Source organism: Hypanus sabinus, chromosome X2 (assembly GCF_030144855.1).
Source record: "Hypanus sabinus isolate sHypSab1 chromosome X2, sHypSab1.hap1, whole genome shotgun sequence".
NCBI lineage: Eukaryota > Metazoa > Chordata > Chondrichthyes > Myliobatiformes > Dasyatidae > Hypanus > Hypanus sabinus.
Window position 1 is genome coordinate 7,485,298 of NC_082739.1, and position 23,931 is coordinate 7,509,228.

The following is a 23,931-nucleotide window of genomic DNA, read 5'->3' on the forward strand; positions in this document are numbered from 1 at the left end:
AAGAACAAAAACTAATCCAGAAAATAGCCAAGATTTTATTTGCTTATTTGAGACACTATGCCAATTAATTGGGACAGAATGTCATCAAACAGTTTAACTTGCGCCTGTCTCATGCATTTGCGCGGCCGTTAGACACTACACCATGCTTCGACCAAATAGTTTTTAAATAGCATCAGTCGCATGTGTTTGTGGTCAAAGAGCAATAACTTCTGTCACTGATAGTTAGCGATAAATAAGCAGTAATACAATTCAAAACTGTTTTGCGCACTATGATTTCAAGCATTCAGCCTTGAAGATGCGAGAAGTAGCCAGGAGTGAAAATGAAACGATTTTACTACTTCAACAAGTTAGGAACTATGAAGAATTTGAAGACATCAACAATCATCTTGAACGTTACAATGAAAATGGAGATTTTGGAGGATGTTTCTAAATAGCGTCAGTCATCAGTACTTGTGTGGCCATTACAACACTAAATCGTGCTTACATCGGGCAGTTTTTCAATAGTGCCTGTTGTGTATGCTTGTGTTCTGTTATTCATTTGGGCCGAACAATGCCAAATTAAAAAGCAATGATTTTTGACACTACTTCATGCAGGAAGGCAATGAAGGCAGTCCATTATCTACACTAGGTGTCTGCACTGATTTTGTTCATTTATAGTCAATCAAAAGAACACAACAGTGTACACTGGATGAATTGATCCATCAATAACTATTTGTAACCAATACACAGTTTTATAGTACTGTAGTAATATTGCTAGTGTTCGAATTTTTTCTCTATTTCATTTAAATACATACATATTTATTATCAATTAAACAGTAGTTTGTCTTTTTTAAACTATTTCCATGAAAATTTGGCTAACTGAGGCAGACACTTAATTAGACCAAAATGTATTGGTTTCAATGTGTGGCCCAATTAATGGGAATCCACTGTACTTCTACCATCATTGAGCTGCCTTCAACTTATACTGCCACATCCACTGAAATGTACTGTTTACTAAGAAACTTCCACAAAGGAAGTCAATTACAATGGTGGTGAAACTGAAATAGTTTAATAAATAATTAAATTATAAAATACATTATAATTGCCTGTGGAATGTTTGATATGACCATCTTTTGTTTAAAATTCATTCTCCATTAACATGACATCATCCAAGTTGAGGAATCCTCTTGTAAGCTCTTCTGTTACACTAATATCTGATAATGAGATGCAGCAGGGAAGAGAGTCCTCTACAATTGGTTCCTGACCCATGTTAGTCCTTGGCATCTGTCTCTGATACCCTGAAATATTTATGCTTCCAGTGTTATCCCCCGGCTCGTCCGTCGTATCCGGGATGTCTACTGAGCTGAAATCAATGGGCTGCGATCTGCTCTGCCCACACTCGGGGCTGGTGCTCTGGAGGCTGCTGGAGTCTGGCGTCTGCTGCATGTAGCGGTTCAGAGGCTCACTGAGCAATACCACCCGGTCTGATGATTGGCTTCCAATATCAATCCCACTATCCACAGAAGATGCTTCCTTGATCTTTTGGTCCAGCCAAGGCTCATCCTGTTCGAGAGTCTTGGTGACACCAGGATGGGCGTCAACAGCAAACACCTTTTGTACCACCACATCTTCTGTCAAACTCAAGTAATACCTGATGTTCAAAAACTTCTTGTTCTTTTCAAATGATTTCTGTTGGAGGGAATAATAATTTCATTGTAAATGCAAAAGTGAGATCATAAGAAGGAAGAAGTGTTGAACCACAATAGACAGACTTTGTGATAGATCTAAAATACTTTTAAACCCAGTTTCTAGCCAGAACTGAGGAACCAGACACGCCCTACCAGAAGCTCTATGAGCAGCCTGAAAGTGAATCTCAATAGTCTCATGCCTTAAGTGTCAGCTGTTTATTCCTTTCCATAAATGCTGCCTAACCTGCTGAATTCCTACAGAATTTGGTATGTGTTAAACTGGGCAGTTATTGGCTAGAATATGTAGAAGTTAAAGGACAGATTTGAGAGTTGTGAAAAAGGTCTTAATAGGATAGTCTGGAACAAGAAATTGACTATGGGGCGGGGTGAAGGCAAGGGTTTGGTACTGTATGTGTTAACTTTAAAATCTGAGCAGGAATATTACATTGATCTTGCATGGTCTGTCACTAAGAACAAGTAGTAAGTAGTCTGTGTACATACATCTACTGATGCCTCTGGATACATCATCAGTGATGTTCCTGGAATCATTGGGTGTTTCTGGTCTTTCAACATCATACACCCTTCTCCAGGTGACCCAGCCGGGGCTGATCAAACCCCAGCTTGTGTCCAGATGGCTAGTTATACATGACTCCATGGCTCCCCTTTTTTTGAGCCACAGCCAACTTGAGGCCCTCTCTGCTTTAGTCTCACCTAAGATTTATAACAAAGGAGTCCTTAATCATTTATAGGAAGAAGCACTGTCGACGTTTTGGGCCGAGACGTCGACAGTGCTTCTTCCTATAGATGCTGCCTGGCCTGCTGTGTTCCACCAGCATTTTGTGTGTGTTGCTTGAATTTCCAGCATCTGCAGATTTCCTCGTGTTTGCGAGTCCTTAATCATTACTTGTTGATTCAAGAAAACAGGGCTTTGCTGAATAGCCAGTATTGTATTCCTGAGATGGTGAGTCACCCTCAGATATTGCATTCAGACAAAGGATGTTTTGTAAATGTCTGATACAACTTGCTAGGCCGGCTATTTCAAGTTAGCTCTAGGCTGGAGTTGTTGGCAAGCCCTGAATAGATAAGAATATAGCATTACCCTCTCTAAACAACTCAGTTAAACAACCCAGTTAAATTTCCCACAAAAATGCTGGAAGAATTCAGCAGGCCAGGCAGCATTTACGGAAAGGAGAACAGTCGACCTTTCATGCCAGGACCTTTCAGCAGGACTGGAGAGAAAACGATGAGGAGTCAGGATAGGGGGGTGGTAGTGGAGGGAGAAACAAAAGGTGATAAGGTGAAGCCAGGAGGGGGAGGGGTGAAGTAAAGAGCTGGGAAGTTGATTGGTGAAAGAGATACAGGGCTGGAGAAGGGGGAGTCTGATAGGAGAGGACAGAAGACCATGGGAGAAAGAAAAAGAGGGAGGTGACAGACAGGCAAGGAGATAAGGTGAGAGAGGGAAGTGGAAATGGGGACTGGTGAAGGGAAGGGGGGGCACATTACCAGAAGTTCAAGAAATCAATGTTCATGCCATCAGATTAGAGTCTACCCAGACAAAATATAGACAATAGACAGTAGGTGCAGGAGTAGGCCATTCAGCCCTTCTAGCCAGCACCGCCATTCACTGTGATCATGGCTGATCATACACAATCAGTACCCCATTCCTGTCCTCTCCCCATATCCCTTGACCCTGCTCTATCTAACTCTCTCTTGAATGCATCCAGAGACTTGGCCTCCACTGCCTTCTGGGGCAGAGCATTCCACATATCCACCACTCTCTGGGTGAAAAAGTTTTTCCGCATCTCTGTTCTAAATGGCCTACCCCTTATTCTTAAACTGTGGCCTCTAGTTCTGGACTCACCCATCAGCGGGAACATGCTTCCTGCCTCCAGCATGTCGAATCCCTTAATAATCTTAAATGTTTCAATCAGATCCCCTCTCATTCTTCTAAATATAAGGTGGTGTTCCTCCAACCGGAGTGTGGCCTCATCATGACAGTAGAGGAGGCCATGGACAGTCATATCGGAACGGGAATGGGAAGTGGAATTAAAATGGGTGGCCACTGGGAGATCCCGTTTCTTCTGGTGGATGGAACACAGGTGCTCGGTGGAGCAGTCTGCCAATCCACATCGGGTCTCACCGATATACGGGAGGCCATAGCGGGAGCACTGGACACAGTAGATAACCCCAACAGACTCACCTGGAAGGACTGTTTGGGTCCCTGTATGGTAGTGAGGGAGGAGGTGTAGGGGCAGGTTCCACTTGCAAGGATAAATGCCAAGAGGGAGATCAGTGGGGAGGGACCAATGGACAAGCAAGTTGCCTGCAAGAAGCAGAAAGTGGGTGGGAGGGGGAAAGGAACGATGTGCTTGGTGGTGGGATCCCATTGGAGTTGGTGGAAGTCACGGAGATTTATGTGTTGGATGCGGAGGCTGGTAGGGTGGTAGGTGAAGACAAGAGGAACCCAGGTGGAGTGGCAGGAGGATGGGGTGAGGGCAAATGTGCACGAAATGGAAGAGATGTGGGTGAGGGCAGCGTTGATGGTGGAGGAAGGAAAGCCCCTTTCTTTGAAGAAGGAGAACATCTCCTTAATTCTGGAATGAGCACCTCTGCTCTGTCTGCCAGCAAAAGCACGATCTCCCAGTGGCCACCCATTTCAATTCCACTTCCCATTCCCATTCCGACATGTCGGTCCATGGCCTCCTCCACTGTTGCAATGAGGCCACACTCAGGTTGGAAGAGCAGCATCTTATATTCCATCTGGGTAGCCTCCAACCTGATGGCATGAACATTGACTTCTCAAACTTCTGGTAATGCCCCCCTCCCTTCACCATTCCCCCATCCCCTTATCCTTCTCTCAGCTTATCTCCTTTCCTGCCCATCACCTCCCTCTGATGCTCCTCCCACTTTTCTTTCTCCCATGGCCTTCTGTTCTCTCCTATTAGATTCCCCCCTTCTCCAGCTCCCTATCTCTTTCACCAATCAACTTTCCATCTCTTTATTTCATCTATCACTTTGTGTTTCTTCCTTCCCCACCCCCCCCACCCACCTTTTTACTCTGACTCCTCATCCTTTTTTCTCCAGTCCTGCTGAAGTGTCTCAGCCTGAAACGTCAACAGTACGCTTTTCCTAGATGCTGCCTGGCCTGCTGAGTTCCTCCAGCATTTTGTGTGCGTTGCTTGGATCTTCAGCATCTGCAGATTTTCTTTTGTTTGTGATTGGACCCAGTTAAGGCTGTACCTTTGAATAGCACTGTAGTTGTTTCTACTCCTAGCTTTTTATTTCGGATGCACATTTCCCAAAGGAAAGTAGAAGTGAACATTATTCGCAAAGCTTGCCAATAATGCCCATATTCCACACCGATAAGACCTGTGCAAATAATTAATTTGGACTTGCAAAGTGTCCTTGGGAGGATTTTCAATCATTCATCATTAACATTGCCATACTCTACAAAGAAATCTGGCCTCAGGATTAATAATGCAGTGATTTCCCCAGCCAGAAAAAAAACATTTGAGATGTTCTGAAAGGCACAAGGAAAATGCTGGAGAAATGCAAGCTTCTTTTTACTTTTAATATTGTCATTATGTTCTTACATTGCTCACTCTTCCTTGTTCAGTAACCTCAACAGAAATGCCATCTAATATGGAGGGGCCACCGCACAGGATCAGAAAAAGCTGCAGAAAGTTGTAAACTCAGCCAGCATCCAGGACATCTTCAAAAAGCAATGCTTCAAAAAGGCTGCATCATCATTAAAGACCCCCACCACCCAGGACATGCCCACTTCTCATTGCTACCATCAGAGAGGAGGTAAAGGAGCCTGAAGACTCACACTCAACATTTTAGAAACAGCTTCTACCCCTCTACCATTAGGTTTATGACTGGACAATGAACCTATGTACACTACCTCAATTTTGTTTTGCTCTCCTTTTACATGACTTGTTTAATTTATATATATTTCTTATTGTAAAATATAGAATTTTAAATTTTGTATTGCATTGTACTGCCACCGCAAAACAACAAATGTCACAACATATGCCAGTGATATTAAATCTAATTCTGATTCCAATTTTAAATAGAGTGAGGAAAATATGCTTGTTAACCGACAGTCTGGCAGACATGACATCATACAAGGTTAGGTTTTGGAGGATGGCCAGTGGCAGGAGTGAGTTAGTAGGAAGTCTGGGGAGAGTTGGATTATTGGGCTCACTTAAGGGCCTGACATGATCTAATCTGAAAGAAGAGATTAGATCACTTTCCTTGACTATAATGATTTCAGATGTGACTACCTCACATACTGTCAGTGAGTGAGGGCAGAACTTACCAGAACAGCTGGTGTTGTTCTTTGTTTCTTCAGGTAGTAATGGTAGACCAATCGCAGGCAGAAGCAGATGAATATCAGAATGAAAACGGTACCAATGACAGAAGACACGACTTGAAATTCATCTGCAATTCAGTAAGATCAATATTATCTAAATTTCAGCTCCATTAGCCTGGGTGGCCTGTGTCCTCCCTGGATTAAAAATCTATCAGTCTCAAGAGTTAGATATTATCTGGTGCCTTTCATGCCAGACTGTTTTTCCATCTGATTCCTGCTGAGCTGGGATACCTATTGGACTGTACTGGCAACTAACATAAAAGGATTTCAATGTTGATTGAAGATTAAATGTTGCTTATTATAGCTTACAGTTCCTCAAGTAGTTCAATGGAGTATATCTAGAACATCATCAAAGCTTCAGGAGCCTTAGGTTCCACACCACCATGTTCAGGAACAATTATTACCCTTCAATCTTCAGGCTCCTGAACCAGCATTGATAACTTCATTCACCTCAACACTGAAATAGTCACTGAACATAACCTTTCAGACTCATTTTCAAGGACTCAACTCATTTTCTCAGTATGATTTATCTACATATTTTTTGTTATTATTATATTTTAATTTTTTTCACTGTACAGACATAACCAAGCACACTCATTTCTCAATTTCTTGGAACTTTCAGACTATTCTATGGTGACTTTCTGAAGATTTACTATTGCTGTGTAGGTCTAATTGTTTAATGTTATTGTGTAGTGATTTTTTTTGGATAATACCAGTTGTAGATACTGCTCTTGGGACAATGTAAATCCTGTTCATATTCCATAGTCCTTCATTTTCCTCTTTTAATTCAGCGTATTTCTGCCGGTTTTCACTTTTTGATTTCTGGATGTTATGTGTGTTTGGAATAATGATATCTATTTAATAAGTTGTTCTTGCTTGTTTGTCCTGTAATATTATATTCAGATGGTTATTTATGGATTGTTCTATCTGTATTAATGGATCCGACATAATATATTTTGTAGGACTCAGACTCTAAAACCAGATCAGGCTTATATTTATAGTAAGGTCTGGTGTCCTTTATGAGTTTGTATTTTAAAGCCAGATTTTGGTGAATGAGGTTTGCCATTTGATTGTGCCCGTGTAAGTAATCAGATTGAGTTAAAGTGCTGCAGGATCCTGAAATGTGCTGGATTGTTTCTGGGTTTCTCTTGGCATTATTATTATTACTATTTGTTTGTTTTTCTGTATTTACACAGTTTGTCTTCTTTTGCACATTTTTTGTCAATCTTTGTGTGTAGTTTTTCACTGATTCTATTGTATTTCTTTGTTCTACTACTAATGCCAGCAAGAAAATGAATCTTAGGGTAGTATACGGTGACATGTACGTACTTTGATAATATATTTAGTTTTAAACTTTGAACATTATTAGTTGATATTAAAGTATTATCCAAAGATGCATCCTTGTCAGTACAACATTCCTTTGTACTGAAGTAGGATCAGCCCTGGTCTGTGTTCAGATCCTGTAATGTCTGTCTTCATGCAGGAAGTGCAACTAACTGAGTTGCAGCAAACAATTTCACAAAGTAACACACACTTTTCAAATTTTGATAATGCATATGGCTTCCTGGTGTTTATACTGTGCCATGCTGTGGAGGAGGCACAATGCCAACATGTTTTGGATTTCCCACTCTGTGCATCCCATTCTTAGCCTTTCCACTGAGTTAAGGTACCAAAGTCCCATTGTTTCCCCAACACCAGGAAATTAGTAAGACAATGAAAATAATATTTCAAAGTGGGGAAATATTTAGACTGCTTTTTAACAGGAGATGGGTCAATTAAAAAATTCTCAACTGATCAAAAACACAGGCCAGAATGGAGGGTAAAGCCTTTCCCAACCTTTTTTATGTCTTGAAGCCTTATCGTTAACTGTGGGGTTCCGTGGAACCCCTGATCTAGATGGTCTCTACTAATGTGTGTTTTATCTACGTATTAACCCAGATTAATTTTTTCAAACCAACTTGATATATATCTGCTATAAAATGCATTTATGTATATATTGATATCATACTTTACCTGGATTAGTTGGGATTTCCACACATTTCTCTTCTGTAATATTGCTTTCCCTCTCATCTCCAGTTAGCTTTGCCCTAACTTTGATGCAGTAGGTACTCCCCAGTAACTCTTCAGTTTTTATGTAAGGTTCTTTTGAACTCCGATGTTCCGCAGACTGTTGGAACACAAGCAGGCGAAACTTTAGAGAAGCCAACAAAATGCTGTCCATATCAGCACGATGTTCCAAGAAGGTAGTTCTAACTAACCACAATCCACACTACAAACAGCTTGCAAGGTACTTATTGCTCGTACAAAAGTAACTCTGTAGATCCAACTGTGGAGTCATTTAATGTGCCACACCAGATTCATCATCTGAGTCACTGTGCTGATATTGGCATGTTCAACATAGGAAAGCTCAGCTTTGGTCTTAAGATTATCAAAGCTCTTATGGGGATTCCATAAGCAATATTGCGGGACTGTTGTAGACTAAATGGTGAAGACTTGTTTCTATAATTTATTGACAACTTCATTTGAGAACTGGAAAGGTGGAAGACACATTAGATTTGCCTATTATTGGCATCTTAACATTTAGTATTTCATCCAAGGCTGGTCACGTTGCTAGGTGGAGTACAGCTTGACAGTACTCCGTCCTGGACACTCTTCCTCTGCTGATGGAATGCTTCACCTCAGCTGTTGGTGCAATTATTCAGAACAAGGAACAAGGAATCTACATCCTGGCCTGATATTCCATACCAAGTCATGGTGAGGGGAGAAAATTGTCACCAATGCCCCATTAAGGGATGGTATGTGTCTCCTGGGTGTAACACTCCATGTTCTTCTGAATTTACTTGCAAGAGATGAGAGGCAAGACAAGGCTGCAAGGGAAGGAGATCCTTTATCTGGCTCACATTCAGGCTTAGTTTTCAAATAATATTACAGCTTTCTCCTCTTTAGTTCCGTAACTTTCACCAGACCCATAACCCTCCTAAAAAGATGGATTCCACAAATTCTGGCCTCTTCTGCATCCCAGATGTATAATACTTCATGTTTGGCTGGTATTCTTTCAGTAGTCTGAGCACAAAACTCATAAACTCCCTTCCTAGATCTCTTTGCCTCTCTACTTCCCCCTCCTCCTTTAACGTGTTCTCTGGAAACCTCTCTCCGATTATGCTTTAAGTCATTGGCCCTATTCTCTCATGAGACTTGAGGTCAAACATTGCCAAATAATATTTCTGAAAAATGATGTAGGCTGTTTTACTATGTTAAAACCCTATATAGGTACAATTGATTAGATTGATCAGGGAAATGTTGGATACCAAACCAGCATGGAATTCACAATGACAAACAAGAGAAAATCTGCAGACGCTGGAAATCTGAGCAACACACACAAAATGCTGGAGGAACTCAGCAGGTCAGGAACTCAGCATCTATGGAAAAAAGTACAGTCAACGTTTCGGCCCGAAATACCAACTGTATTCTTTTCCATTGATGCTGCCTGGCCTGCTGAGTTCCTCCAGCATTCTGTGTCTGTTGTGTGGAATTCACAATGCTCAGATGAATGGTGGTACAAATGGCCTCTACGCTTCCAAAAGAGTAAAGGGAAAATTCAAGCATGGGGTTTTCTAACCACTGATGTTCAAAGTCTGATAACTCCATCTTGCAAAGCTTTGAAGGATGAAAGTTGGGCTATTAACTGTCTACCTTGCTGGATCTCACACCTCTGGAATGGCTCATAATTGGAAAAAAACATTCACTTGAGGAAGCAACAGGAGATGTTTGATCCTGATTCACTTTCAAGGACTGTACAATCCATGTTCTTAGTATTAATTATTTATTTATTGCATTTGCACAATTTGTCTTAATTTGCGCATTGGTTGCTCTGTCAGTCCTTGTGTGTCTGCGTATAGTTTTTCATAAATCCTATTGGATTTCTTTATTTTCCTGTAAATGCCTGCAAGAAAATGAATCTCAGGGTTGTATATGCTGACATATACACATTTTGATAGTAAATTTACTTTGACTTTGAATTTGTCCTCTCAAGAAGGACTAAGGAGACGTAGGTGGCAGAGAGGTTTAGTGGGTGGACAATTTACCATCAGCAATGACCAATTTTATAAAAAATTACCAACATCATAAGGAATTGCAACAGTCAGAAATCCACAAGCACTTACTTCGTTGATGCCATTTCCACGGATATAAATGAAATACATCATTGAGTCTTTGAACACATCCTCCATTGACCTGTTTCTTTTTGCTGTGTGCAGGGTGGGTGGGAAGACTCTGACGGTAATCTTGTTATGGTCTATTTTTACGTCAAAAGATGGCAATCCCAAAGCAGCTGAAAGGAAATAAAATCTGAAGTTAGACTTTGATGTGCAAACATACAAAATGAATTAATCTGTCAGTGTTAGTAAGCTAATGAATCGGCATGGAAATACTTGGTGAATGTCTCAATGGGTGTGTATAAATGAGCAAATATGTCACTGTGTGCATGTCTGTAACTGAGTTTGCCAGTGTCTGTATAAGCAAGCAAGCAAATCAGTACCTGTGTCTGTCAGTGTTTAAGTAAATTTGAATATGTGTGCTGGTCTGAACATGTCATGAATGTGAATGACTGAACCTGTCACAGAGCACATGTGAGTCAGTCAGGCTGTGAATGTTATAAGTATGTCATTCTTGCCACCTGATGGTTTTGGGGCTGGTTCAGATGTGTCATTGTGACCTTGACAGACCAGACTGTGTCAGGATAAAATCTGTGGCGTGGTAGCTGTAAGTATATTCTCGGGTTCCATCAGTGTCAGTGACGAGCAAGGAATTACATCAGCTACATCTTCGGCTACTAAGTGTAAATTTTTGGCTAGGATGAAATTGAACGTGGGCTTATTATCCCAGACCATTCACCTCAGCAGTAAATACTTTTAGATTCTTAAAAGCACTTTTCAACAGAAAAAGAAATATAATTAATAACCCAGCAACTTAAAAGCTAGCATTCAAACCCCCAACTTTGTCACTTGAATTGCAAGATGTGTCATCTCTAACTAAAAACTCTTCCATAACTGTAGTGGGCATCAAAGGAGATTAGCATTATAATCATTCTTGTAAGAGATGAATTAAGCAGGCGTGGATTTTATTCATTAGAACCAAGGAGAAGGAGGGCTGATCTTACAAAGATGTTTAAAATCATGAGGGGCATAGGGAGGTTGAATGCATAGAGGGAGGTCCTCCATATATGGAATAAGCTGCCAGAGGAAGTGGTTGAGGCAGGTACATTAACAACATTTAAAAGACACTTGGACAGGTACACAGATAGGAACTGTCGAGGGGTACTGTATGTGGGTCAAACATAGGCAAATGGGACCAGTGTAGATAGGCATCATGATTGGCCTGTATCCCATGAATTATGATTCTATGAAGGGTCACTTACTGGCATCGTAGGGTTTAAATCGATTGGATCTCTCCCATTTCGAAGTTGTGTTGCCGATCACACTCCTGACACGAACTTGAAAGCTAATGCTGAGGTTCCAGGTCTCCTCAGTGAGATCACAGTAATGGTGGGAAATTCCTGTACAGTTTGACACTGGGATAAAATCTTCACCATATCCATACCTGCAATAAAGAGACTGATCAGTATCTTCATGTTATTATGCAAGCTAACATTCTCCAAAAACAAAACAGCCTCCTATTGATAACTCCTGTTCATTTTGCTGGAAGATCACACGACTTTCTACCTTCAACCCTAGCTACAAGATACAAATACATAAAGTAAATTTATTATCTACAAGTACGTTTACATCACCATATATACTACCTTGAGATTCATTTGTTGCAGGCATCCACCCAACCCTAATTCTGTAAAGAAAAAGAGCAGGAGAGTGCTCTGGTGTGCAGACCAATATTTATACTTTCACCGATATGTAAAACAGAATGTCTGCTCAGGACTACAATGCTGTTTGTGTGGCCTTGCAGCATGCTACTGTGTGTTTGCTTCAGTGACTAGTAAGCACACTTCAAAGTGCTTTGACTGTCCTGAAAGGGAATTTGAAAGGGACTGCTGAAATACTGCTTTAAATGCCATGCTAAAATAATTATCTTCTTTCTGTTATATGAACAAAGTGCTTTTTTGAGGTGTGTCCATTATCACAAAACACAGGGGCTTGTTGGAAATCTGGGATGAGTTTAAATAATTACACTTTAGGCACACAAAATATTGCACAAGATTGAAGACTACAGACTCAGCCAACTCCATCGCGGGCACAACCCTCCCAACCAAGAAGGTGGCATCAGCCATTTTTTCCGACAGCCCAATCAAATTGTGATTCATTAATAAGCACAAATAAAAATAAGGTAGGGACAAGTGGAGCAGCCACTGTTGGAATGGACCAATGTTTGTGGAATGAGCTTCCAGTAGAAGTAGTAGAGGCAGGTTCGATTTTGTCATTTTAAAAAAAATTGGATAGGTATATGGACAGGAAAGGAATGGAGGGTTATGGGCTGAGTGCAGGTCGGTGGGACTAGGTGAGAGTAAGCGTTTGTCACGAACTAGAAGGGCCGAGATGGCCTGTTTCCGTGCTGGAATTGTTATATGGTTATAGTGTTAAAGTAGGGATGCTTTGGCTCAACAGGCTTGGGTGGGGTAAGTTCCTGGTAAGTTTCCTCTTCTTCAGGACTGACAAAGGGTCTCGGCCCGAAACGTCGACAGCGCTTCTCCCTATAGATGCTGCCTGGCCTGCTGCGTTCCACCAGCATTTGGTGTGTTCTGCAGAATCTCTTGTGTTTATAATTTCACTTGTGATTTATTTTACAATAAATATGAGCAGGCATAGTAAGGTTGGGGTTTTTCAGGGGAATGTGAGTATCTTTACATGTAAACAAACTGGATGACTCAAAATCAAACTAACAGTAGCAAGTCAAATTTTTGACAGCAAGGTCGTGCTCTTGATATTCAGCCTCATGCAGCTAATTGCATTCTCTTGATACATGCCTATGCCCACACAATAATACGTTTCCCAAAAATGTGCAGAGCCAAATGCATCTCTGTGCCCTCACTGACAAAATCAGGGGTACTGATATCTGCTTTATTGGTAAGGTTATGCAGGTCTCAATATGGGCTCCTGGGAGACGGAGCAACATGCATGTAACACATGAATGGACAACATCTAGATTTGTTTTGTAAAAAAACTCCAGTTAAAAGCTGTTTTTGGTCCTATAGTTCCGAGACATCTCAAGGTTCAAGTAGGCTCACCAGCACCTTCTCAAGGGCAACTAGGAATGAGTGATGAAATGCCAGCCATCTTGTTAGAGCTTTCCTATTGTCGTTTATCAGGGCTGGTATATTGTGTTTCAGTTTAAATGCTGTGTTCAAATTGGTCTTTACGTCACAATTTATTTCTTGCTTTAATGCACTTTCCTGTGTTGAATCCGTAATTGCAACACACAAGAAATCATCATTACTGTGGTCAGTTTTTAAACATTTCCACAATTGGATACAGGACATCCCTAACATTGCAACATCAGTGACACAGAACACAGCGTCAGTGAAAGTCAGAGTTAGCAAAACATTTACAAATCAGGATATCAGCTGTAAAATACTGATATCTGAAATACTGAGTGCATCAAACTTCTAGAAATCTTTTGATTCAAGTTATTCTCTAAGTCATCATGTAAGCACCCACATAAAGCTATTTAAATTCTGTCACCAGCTCAAACCTTCGCTGAATCTGTGCTTGAACTAGATCTGAATTTTCTTTCTGTAAACTTACATCTTCCTGTTATTTATTAGTGGCTACCTTGGATATACAGGGAATATTTCACAGTTCGGTAATGACGCATAATTCAAATGTGATTTTTTTTTAAATGAGGGAGTTCCGCAATTGATAGCAAGAGACCAGTGACTAAATTTCCTCCCCTGTTGTCCACCATCCAATTTAGTAACTTTCAGAAAAAAACCTAATATATGTTGTTGCTTCATCCTAGATCATGAATTTACAGAGCTTAAGATCTAATCTAATCACCACACCTCACTTACATGCTCAGGCATATCCCTTACAGAACAAGTTTAATCTCAAATGCGAGAAAATCTGGAAATCCAAAGCAACACACACAAAACGCTGGAGGAACTCAGCAAGCCAGGCAGCATCTATGCAAAAGAGTAAACAGTCGACGTTTTGGGTCGAGACCCTTCATTAGGACTCAGAGCAAGTTTAATACCTCTTACACAAGACTTACATGCCTCATCTTCTACTACTTTTTTGTCTTGGAATTATCCACCAATTTTATACTTGGGCTAGGTCTACTGTGGGATCAAGTTCCACTTTGAGAATGACACAATGGCAGATCTGATAGAGCTTCTGGCTTATAGCTCCAGTGACCCATATTTTATTTATTTACAGACACAGCACAGTAACAGGCCCTTTCAGGCCAACAAGCCCATGCCGCCCAATTAATCTACTAACCCGTATGTTTTTGGAATATGGGAGGAAACCAACGCAGTCACAGGGAGAATATATAAGCTCCTTACAGACAGTGGCAGAAACTGAATCCGGTTCGCTGGCGCTGTTACAGCATTGCATTAACTGCTGCGCTATGCCTGAATATATAAAGCATAGAAAAATACAGCACAGAAACAGGCTCTTCAGCCCACAGTGTCTGTGCTGACCAAGATGCTTTTTGTAATAATTAAATTGGCTCAAAGTGACTGTCATTTCTAAGAGATGAGACGTCAACACTGGGCCTACACAGGAAATGTAGAAAGGATAATTAATGAGATTGTGAAAAAACTTGTATTTGAACTAGCAGCTTACATATCCTAAGGCCTTCTCAAAGCATGTTATGTCCAACTAAAGTTTTCTTTAAAGTGTCGTCACTAGTGTTTATATATAGGAAACATTTAATGAAGTTCCATAAACTGTTTTGAGATAAATAAATAATCTTTTTGTTCAGTGACATTGCCTGTGAAGTAAAGTGCAGGAAAATGTGTCTGTTCTTCAAATTCTATTCTAAGATTTTGGGATGCAAGTAATTTAATGTTTTAACTAAAAAATAACATCTCTGATGATTGGTCAACCCCTCAATAACACAATGCAGATTCCTAACTTTCTTCTTTGACCTCAAGTCTCTGGCATGGCATTTAAATAAATGGTTCTAAAATTGCAGCAACTATCTCCACCTCACCAACCCCAAGCCTCCAATCATATTCAAAATTCACTGAGGTTAACTGTAGTTGATGGGGGGGGGGGGGGGTGGAATCTGCAACACTCCTCCAAGCTCACCAGCTGTACTTTGGCAATGAGAAATGAGACTCTTTTACCTGCAGTACTCCACATCATATCGAACATGTTGTGAATTATTCTGGGCTGGATTCCAGTGAAGGATGTTTTCAGTATTCACAGAAAGAAAATAAAGTTCTTCTGGGGGGCTTAGGACGGTTTCAGATCCTGTAAAAAAATCCCAGCATTCAGCAATCAATGTAAGTTTACCCTACAAATGCTTAAAAATAACTCCTCAATTCTACAATAGCTTAACAGCAATTCTGTGTTGATTACTTGCTGGTGTCTACTGACTTGGCTTGAAGAAAACGGGGTGAGGTGATGGGAGACTTGTAACTGGAGTACAGGTCCAGTTGGCATTTGCAGCCTTATATTGCCAGTGTCACCTATGTAAGTTTGTCTCTGGATACAAATGATGTGTGTACCTTGTCCAGCAGACTATAGGAAATATTGGCTCTAATACTCATGACACATACAGAATATTTAAAATAAATACAGCTCAGGAACATATCTTTTATCCCCAAAATACATGCCAATTTTTATACTCTATCACCAGAAACCTACTCAACTTCATAAACGTATCAGTGTTACATTCACTTCTGGTACTCCATATGGTAGTAGTTTGATTATCTAGTAAGTCAGCAGCCAAAAAGTCTTTGATTTATTAGTAAATATTTTGTAATTATTGATCCTTAGTTTAAGAGTTCCCCTGAAATGGAAACATCTTTTTCTGCATGTTCCCTATTAAACTCCTTCATAGCACTACAGGTCTGTCCCAGAGTTTTGCAATTTATGACCTCAATGCAAAGTTATGATAAGTACTTTTATGCAAAGTATTGATAAATGTGCTCATTAGTGACTGCTGCATTGTATGTCCAGCATCAAGCAGTTTACTAATACCAAGCCTGACCATTCATCATTGTTCACCATCAAAAGTCCCTGTTTTGTACATGGGGAAAAACCAAAGAATTTTAGGATTGTGCAGATTAGACTTAACCCTAGTTGAAAAAGGGAAAACACAGATCTGTCTGGTGTGGTAGCAGGAGGTGGAGGAAAAAAAAAACAGTCTTTCTGTTCCTCGCAGCTACGCAGTCCATTTTTGAAATTTAGAAAAAAATCACAGAATTTTTCAAGGGTGTAACTGGTAGATAAGGAAAAGCCAGTAGACCAGAGTGCCATAGATTTTCAGTAAGTCTTTGTAAAGATCCAGATGAAAGATTAGTGTGTAAAATTAAAGTGCGTGAACTGAAGTAATTCATGGACTAAAAATTAGTTGCAGAGATACAGGAGAGAGAAAATAGCAATAAATGGTCTTTCTTGGGGTGGAAGGTGATAACTGGTGGAATCATTGTTTGGATCTCAGCAATTCATAACATATACTCAGTGGCCACTTTATTAGGTACACCTGTACCTGCCTGTTAATGCAAATATCTAAACAGCAAATCATGTGGCAGCAACTCAATGCATACACAAGCAAACATGGTCAAGAGGTGCAGTTGTTGTTGAACAAGTTAGGTCTCTATTCATTGGAGCGTAGAAGGTTGAAGGGGGATTTGATCGAAGTTTTTAAAATTTTGAGAGGGATAGATAGAGTTGCCGTGAATAGGCTGTTTCCATTGAGAATAGGGGAGATTCAAACGAGAGGACATGATTTGAGAGTTAGGGAGCAGAAGTTTAAGGGAAACACGAGGGGGTATTTCTTTACTCAGAGAGTGATAGCTGTGTGGAATGAGCTTCCTGTAGAAGTAGTAGAGGCCAGTTCAGTTGTGTCATTTAAGGTAAAATTGGATAGGTATATGGACAGGAAAGGAGTGGAGGGTTATGGGCTGAGTGCGGGTAGGTGCGACTAGGTGAGATTAAGGGTTCGGCATGGACTAGGAGGGCCGAGATGGCCTGTTTCCGTGCTGTGATTGTTATACGGTTATATGGTTGTTCAGACCAGACATCAGAATGGGGAAGAAATGTGATTTACAGGAAATGGTGCAAAAAACAACAAAATAAAATCCAGTGAGTGGCAGTTCTGTGGATGAAAATATGAGAGGTCAGAGGAGGAAAGCCTGACTGGTTCAAGCTGACAGGAAGGTGAGATTAACTCAAATGATCATGCTTTACAGCAGAAGAGCATTTTTTTAGTGAACAACATGTTGAACCTCGAAGTGGTTGGGCTACAGCAGCAGAAGACCACAGTAACCATTTCGGAGACTGGGAAGTCCGGTGCGCAAGGAAACTAAGGTGTTCTTGTACACAGTTGCAAAGACAGTTGCCGAATCAAGCAGTTGAGAAGTCAAATAATATTCTGCCCCTTTAAGAGTGGGCACAACAATTTCCTGTTGCAATGACACAGGGTTTGACGAGGCCACATCTGCACCTCTGTTCTGTCTTAAGGATATACATGCCAATGGGTATGTGTGAAACCTGATTGATCTCTGGCTCAACAGAACAGCTGCGTAAGAAGAGGTTGTCTTCACAGAATAGGGTTCTTCAGCTACTGGAGATGCAGTGGCTATTTGGGTGGGGAAATCCCTCAATTAGTGTACCACCCAAGAGGGCAACATGAGTGACAAGAATCCTATTGCTTTTAAGGAATACAACAGAACAATACTGAACGCATTGGCATTGAATGAAAGAGATTGCAGGGGTTGTAATTGTTAAGTTATGAATAGAGTTTATTTTAGTCATGGATTCATAGAATAGTACAGTACAGAAACCGCACTTTAGCCCATCTAATTCATATCAAAACCACTTAACCTAACTACTCCCATCGACCTGCACTGGCACTATAGCCCTCCATACCCCTACTATCCATGTGTCTCTCCAAACTTCTCTTAAATGTTGAAATCAACCTTGCATGGGCTACTTGTGCTGGCAGCTGATTCCGCACTTTTGTGACCCTCTGAGTGAATAAATTTCCCCTCATATTCCCCTTAAACTTTTCATCTTTCACCTTAACCCATGGCCTCTGGTTAAGAACATAGAAATTTACAGCACATTACAGGCTATTCAGCCCACAAGGTTGTGCCAACCATATAACCTAAATGTAGTTTAGGCTGTAGTCTCACTCACCCTCAGTGGGAAAAGGCTGCTTGCATTTACCCTATCTATACCCCTCATAATGTTGTATACCTCTGTCAAATCACCCTCCAGTCCTAACCTATTCAATCTTGTCTTATAACTCAGGTCCTTATATCTTTATATAAGCAAACTAGGTTTGCTTTGATGGGAGTTGAAAAGAATGAGTTGTTACCTAATTGTAACTTATAAAATTCTGTTAGACTGGGAGGATTCTGTAGAACGACGAAGAAGGGTCACAGTTTCAGAATACCAGTTAAGAGATTTAAGATTGAGATGAAAAGAAAGTTCATAGAACCATAGAACATTACAGCACAGAAACAGACTGTAGAGGTAAAGTTGTTGAATACGTTTAAGGAGATAGATCGCTTTCTAGACGCGAAAAAAAAAGACACCAAGCACACAGGGAGGGAGCAGGAGCTAACAGGCGCTATGCACCATGCTCCTGTGAGTTTAGCAACGCTTCCATTGATCGCACAGAGATCCTCAATGCTGAAAGTACAGTATAGCAAGACAATACGCTCAACTCCTTCTTGTGGGACTTTAAACCATAATCACCTGATCAAAGCGTGATAAAAAGTCTCGGAACCGTGACTGCTTTCACATACTCCGCTATCTTTGATGTTGGTAAATAATTATTATTGTGTGACGTTCTCATAACAAAATGCACCGCATCCCAATTTAGTTCAGACATACTAACATCAAAAACAGTAGCGCCATGGCTTTCCTAGCAAGTTCTCAATTGTTACGTCTATGTATTTTTAAAAAAATAAATCTTTCCTTTAACAAGAATTTTCAAATTCAGATCCTGAGTTCAGAGTCTGGACGACACTCGCGGTGTAGGCTCACCGACTGAGATCGTAAACCAACCGGACGTCTTTCCCGGGTGGACGAAAATGGAAAAATTGAAGAACAGGGGGATTGTCCCCCGTGACCTCGCCACTATTTTTTCCTCATTTAACAGTAACTAAAATATCCGATCGTTAAACATACTGCTTTCCTCCAGAACTTTGCTGCGTCAATAGAGACGGTGACTGTATTTGTAAAATATTCACTGGCGTGCCAATCCCAGGCCGGTAGAATATCCTTGTCTGAGACAATGAGCAAATACACCCAAGGACAAACGCGGCTCCTCATTTCAACATATTTAATTTAGAGTTATTGATTAACAAGACAGAATCAAACTCAATAGCTGCAAATGGAAAGTGTTAACTTTTTATATATAAAATGGGTTTAAAAGAATAAAAATGTAAAGGCTCATTATTTATGCAATACACCAGACCTACCAGAGAGAGTGATCCCCAGTAACAGAAGAACTGTAATCCAAAGTTCCATTGTCGTTTGCCGTTACAGTATTTAGAAATCTCCGCAGGGTATACAGTTCGTTTCTTCAACTACCCAACTCGTGTCCACGGCAGCGCCAGGTATAGGCGTGGGAGGGAGTCAGTTTCAACTTCCGCCAGGCGATTTCAAATCAGCAGTGGCGGGGAATTTCCTTCAAACTCTCCCAAAAGCTGACGCACTGCGCTCACATGCATGGAGTCCACAGAGGGGAAGTAGACTGGTTAGACCCAGTCCAGCTATTACAGATTCCCTTCTAAAACTGCACTTCAACATATGTTGAAGGATCGAAACCGAAATCTGGACAGGGCACTGAATGTCCACACACAAAAAATCATCAACGTCGCAGATCCTGCGCAGGCAAAGCGATGGTCGCCGTTTCTTGCTGAGACCCACCATCAACCTCGTTAATCAACGTATGCATTCATAAAATGCTCTCTGCCTAATAATTTTCGCAAATATAGCTTCAGAAATATTCATATCTAGGCTACAATTTCTGTGAAAACGCAATTAAACTCTGATTAATTGATAGGAATTCATTGCCCTAAAGTTACACTCAATTTTATCGGTCCCTTCAGAAAAGTACGTCTTAACTACTTATATTTTGGTTTGGTAAGAACTTAAACACAAGAGACTCTACAGATGCTGGAAATCCAGAGTAACACACACAAAATGCTGAAAGAGCTTCGCAAGCCAGACAGTATCTATGTTTTGGGACCGACATTTTTTTTCTACCATTTTAAATTTCACTTTAAATTAAAATGTTTTTCCATAGATGGTGTCTGACCTGCTGTGTTCCTCCAGCATTTCGTGTGTGTAGTTTAGAACTTAACACTCTACATGAAAAGCCCAATTTTTAAAATTAATCACCATACTTACCGGTGCTGGTGAATATTGGTAGTGGAAAGGATATAACTTTTGCTCCTTATTATTATATATCTGGAGGTAGGACGGGAAAATACCAGAATGTCCCATCCCTCCTGCATGTCAAAAAATGTGTAATACAGGCAAAAAAGATGTCATGTTCTCTATGTTGAAATAGCTGCTCTCTGCTGGCGGAGCATTGCAGGGTGCCGAAATGAACCATTGGATCAGGGGTGGGTGTAAAATCTCATGCTGATTCCTCATCTGTTGGTGTCTTTCAAATATCTATGAATGGAAATGATGGATGGGTATAGGATTTCTTCACGGTTGCATTGCACAATGTTTGGCTATACAAAGTCGCAATCAGGAGAGGTATTTAGAATAGATTGAGGTAAAAAAAAGGAGATTGAGAGCTCTAAAAGTGATCTATTCATTGTCAAAGTTGAGTTCATTGACATCTGCACAGGCACATGTACACACAAGTGCAATGAAAAGCTTACTTGCAGCAGCATCCCAAGCATATACTGTAGTATCAAATAAGCATAACTCCCAAGAAAAAGATAAATAAAAGATAAATTTGTAATATTTTTACCAGAAAGAGCACAATTAGAACAAACAAAAATAAAGTCCACTCTAGTACAAAGTGGTCAAAGTGATCAGTGTTGCTAATCTCTAGTGATTTAAATTTTGCTGGTTGGTTCAATAACAGAATAGTAGCTGTTCTTGAACCTGATAGTATGGGACTCCGGGCTTCTATATGTCCAGCCGTGAAAAGATGGCACTGCCCAGATGGCAGAGATCTTTGATGATGGATGTTGCCTTCTTCAGGCAGTGCCTCAGGTAGCTACTACCAATGGTGGGGTTATTGAAGCCTGTATTCCTCGTGCTCTTATGTAGGTTGGAACTACCACTAAAGGAACCAACTCTAGATTTTCATCTATACTGCTGGAAAGACTCAGCAGGTCAGGCGGCATCTGCGGGGAAAGAAACAGAGTTAATATTTCAGGTCACAGACCCTTCATCCATGCTAATAAAAAGCCTTTCACTAAAACATTAATTCTGATTTATTTTTTCGTTCTACAGATACTACATGCTTTGGTGAGTGTTTCCAGCATTTTCTGATTTTATTTCAGATTTCCATTTTCTGCATTTTGTTTTGATTTTCCCATCTGTCTTGACTTGGATATTAGGATGTCATTGCTATTGTGCTAAAATCCTGAGACTTGCTAATTAACAACATTTTGGGAGTCAGTGAAAGATTTTTCCAACAGTCAGATGTTCTCAACATCTCAACAAAAAGATGCTAACATCCTCATCCACTTAATTGGAATCCCTGGCTTTCTCAAAAGGAGAAGGAGCATCCAAGAATATGCCATGTATTTCAGTGAGCTTGGAAAATTCAATTAGAATAACATAGGTCCACAGCAAATGGCCTTGGCTCTTCACTCAATCCTGGAATACCTGGACAGGAAAGATACACATATCAGGATGTTCTTTATTGACTACAACTCAGCATTCAATACTACACATAGGAGGAAGATTGAAAATCTGGCTGAGTGGTGCCACAATAACAACCTCTCACTCAATATCAGCAAGACCAAGGAGCTGATTATTGACCAGGAGGAGGAAACCAGAGGTCCATGAGCCAGGCTTCATCATGGGATCAGAGGTGGAGAGGGGCAGCAACTTTAAATTCCTTGGTATTATCATTTTGGAGGACCTGTTCTGGACCCAGCACGTAAGGAGAAGCACGGCAGCGCCTCTACTTATTTAAGAGTTTGTGAAGATTCAGCAATGACATCTAAAACCTTGACAAACTTCGAAAGATGTGTGGTGTAGAGTATGTTGACTGGTTGCATCATGGCCTGGTATGGAAACACTAATGCCCTTGTACAGAAAAGCCTAATGGGGTAATGGATAAGACCTAGTCCAACAAGGGTAAAGTTCTCCCCATCATCTACATGGAGCATTGTTGCAGGAAAGCTGCATCCATCTTCAGAGACTCCCACCACCCAGGTCATGTTCTCGATACTTATTGCTGCTGCTATTAGGAAGAAAGAGCCTCAGGACTCACACCACCAGGTTCAGGAGTGATTATTACCCCTCAACCATCAAGCTCTTGAACCTGAGGGGGTAACTTTACTCAACTTTAGTTGAAATGTTCCCACAACCTATGGACTCTCTTTCAAGGACTCTTCATCTCACATTCTTGATATTTATTGTTTATTTATTTACTTATTTATTATTTATTTTTATATTGGCAAAGTTTGTTGTCTTTTGCAACTGGTTGAACACCCTAGTTGGTGCAGTCTTTCATTGATTCTGTTATTCTTTTAGGATTTACTATGAATGCCAGCAACAAAATGAATCTCAGGGTTGTATATGGTGACGTATATGTACTTTGATAATAAATTTACTTTGAACTTTGAGTACTGAAGCCAGCAAGTATGATAGAACCAATGTACTAAGTCCCACAGTACTTGTCTACTTACTCCACTGAGCACTTCTAGCCTCATTTAAGAGAAGGAAATGGTGGGTGCTGCAAAGACTTATCTCAGAACTCACAGAATTAGAGTAGAAATATGTCATCCTTAACTCCAAGGGTCTGCCTGAGAGTGAAAGAATTCCGTCATCAAACAAGAGGGGAGTATTTGAAGAAATAATTAATTACCACCTTGACAGGTAATGATAGGGATGGGCAATACCAGTTATCTTTGATAAAGTAGTGTACATCTTGATAATTAGCTGATAAATGAAAATTATTCACCTATTTCTAATCTCCAATGCAGCAGAAAATGATGAACAACCAGGTAACAATTTGTTTTTGTTGAATCCTGGTCAGAAACTTACAGAATCACCAGGATGTTGCTGGGATGGAGCATTTCAGTTATGAGGAGAGACTGGTGACACTAGGCCTATTTCTTCCAGTGAGGGAAGTAATTGCATCTGAAGTTATGTGGGGTAGAGATAGAGTAGTTTACAGAAAACAGATACCAAAAAGCAGAATTACATAAATGTGTGTCCTTAGGTTGGAATGGATGTGGTGAGCCAGATGGCCTGTTTCCATGCTTCATGTCTCCCTGACTTTCACACATAGGAGCGAGATGAGGGCACATCCATCCCAGTCCTGCTTGGAAGTTAATGAAGCAGTAAGTGTTGGTTATGGGAGGAATGGTCGGTGTTTCATTCCTGGTTTCCTCCGTATTACCTGAAAGTTGTTATGAGATTAAGGGAACAAAGGCTTGTATGAGGTAGGAGTGCTTTTGCTCCTTTTACAAAGTCAAATCAAGCAAAGTGCTGGTAGAATTATTTTCTGTCTTCTCAGAAAAAAGGATTAAAATTATTTGGAATATTCAAA

General features: G+C 40.5%; 1 protein-coding gene across 1 annotated transcript; it reads right to left on the bottom strand.

The window, feature by feature from the left end:
- Positions 1-315: 315 nt before the first annotated feature.
- On the bottom strand, positions 316-19,873 carry LOC132385115 (interleukin-20 receptor subunit alpha-like). Its single transcript, XM_059956879.1, has 7 exons — positions 19,655-19,873; positions 15,341-15,467; positions 11,459-11,640; positions 10,206-10,372; positions 8,056-8,209; positions 5,989-6,110; positions 316-1,668 (listed from the first exon to the last, which is right to left on the bottom strand). The coding sequence occupies exons 1-7, from the start codon at positions 19,701-19,703 to the stop codon at positions 1,117-1,119; spliced, it is 1,353 nt and encodes a 450-aa protein (XP_059812862.1). The 5' UTR covers positions 19,704-19,873; the 3' UTR covers positions 316-1,116.
- Positions 19,874-23,931: the final 4,058 nt, after the last annotated feature.

Excerpts from the sequence above, each read along its gene's own strand:
- LOC132385115 (XM_059956879.1), bottom strand. The coding sequence starts at position 19,703 with ATGGAACTTTGGATTACAGTTCTTCTGTTACTGGGGATCACTCTCTCT. Across the intron at positions 8,210-10,205 it reads GTGGAAATGGCATCAACGAA|TCTGCGGAACATCGGAGTTC; the intron begins GTAAGTGCTTGT and ends GTGTTCCAACAG. Across the intron at positions 1,669-5,988 it reads GAACAACACCAGCTGTTCTG|AAATCATTTGAAAAGAACAA; the intron begins GTAAGTTCTGCC and ends TCCCTCCAACAG.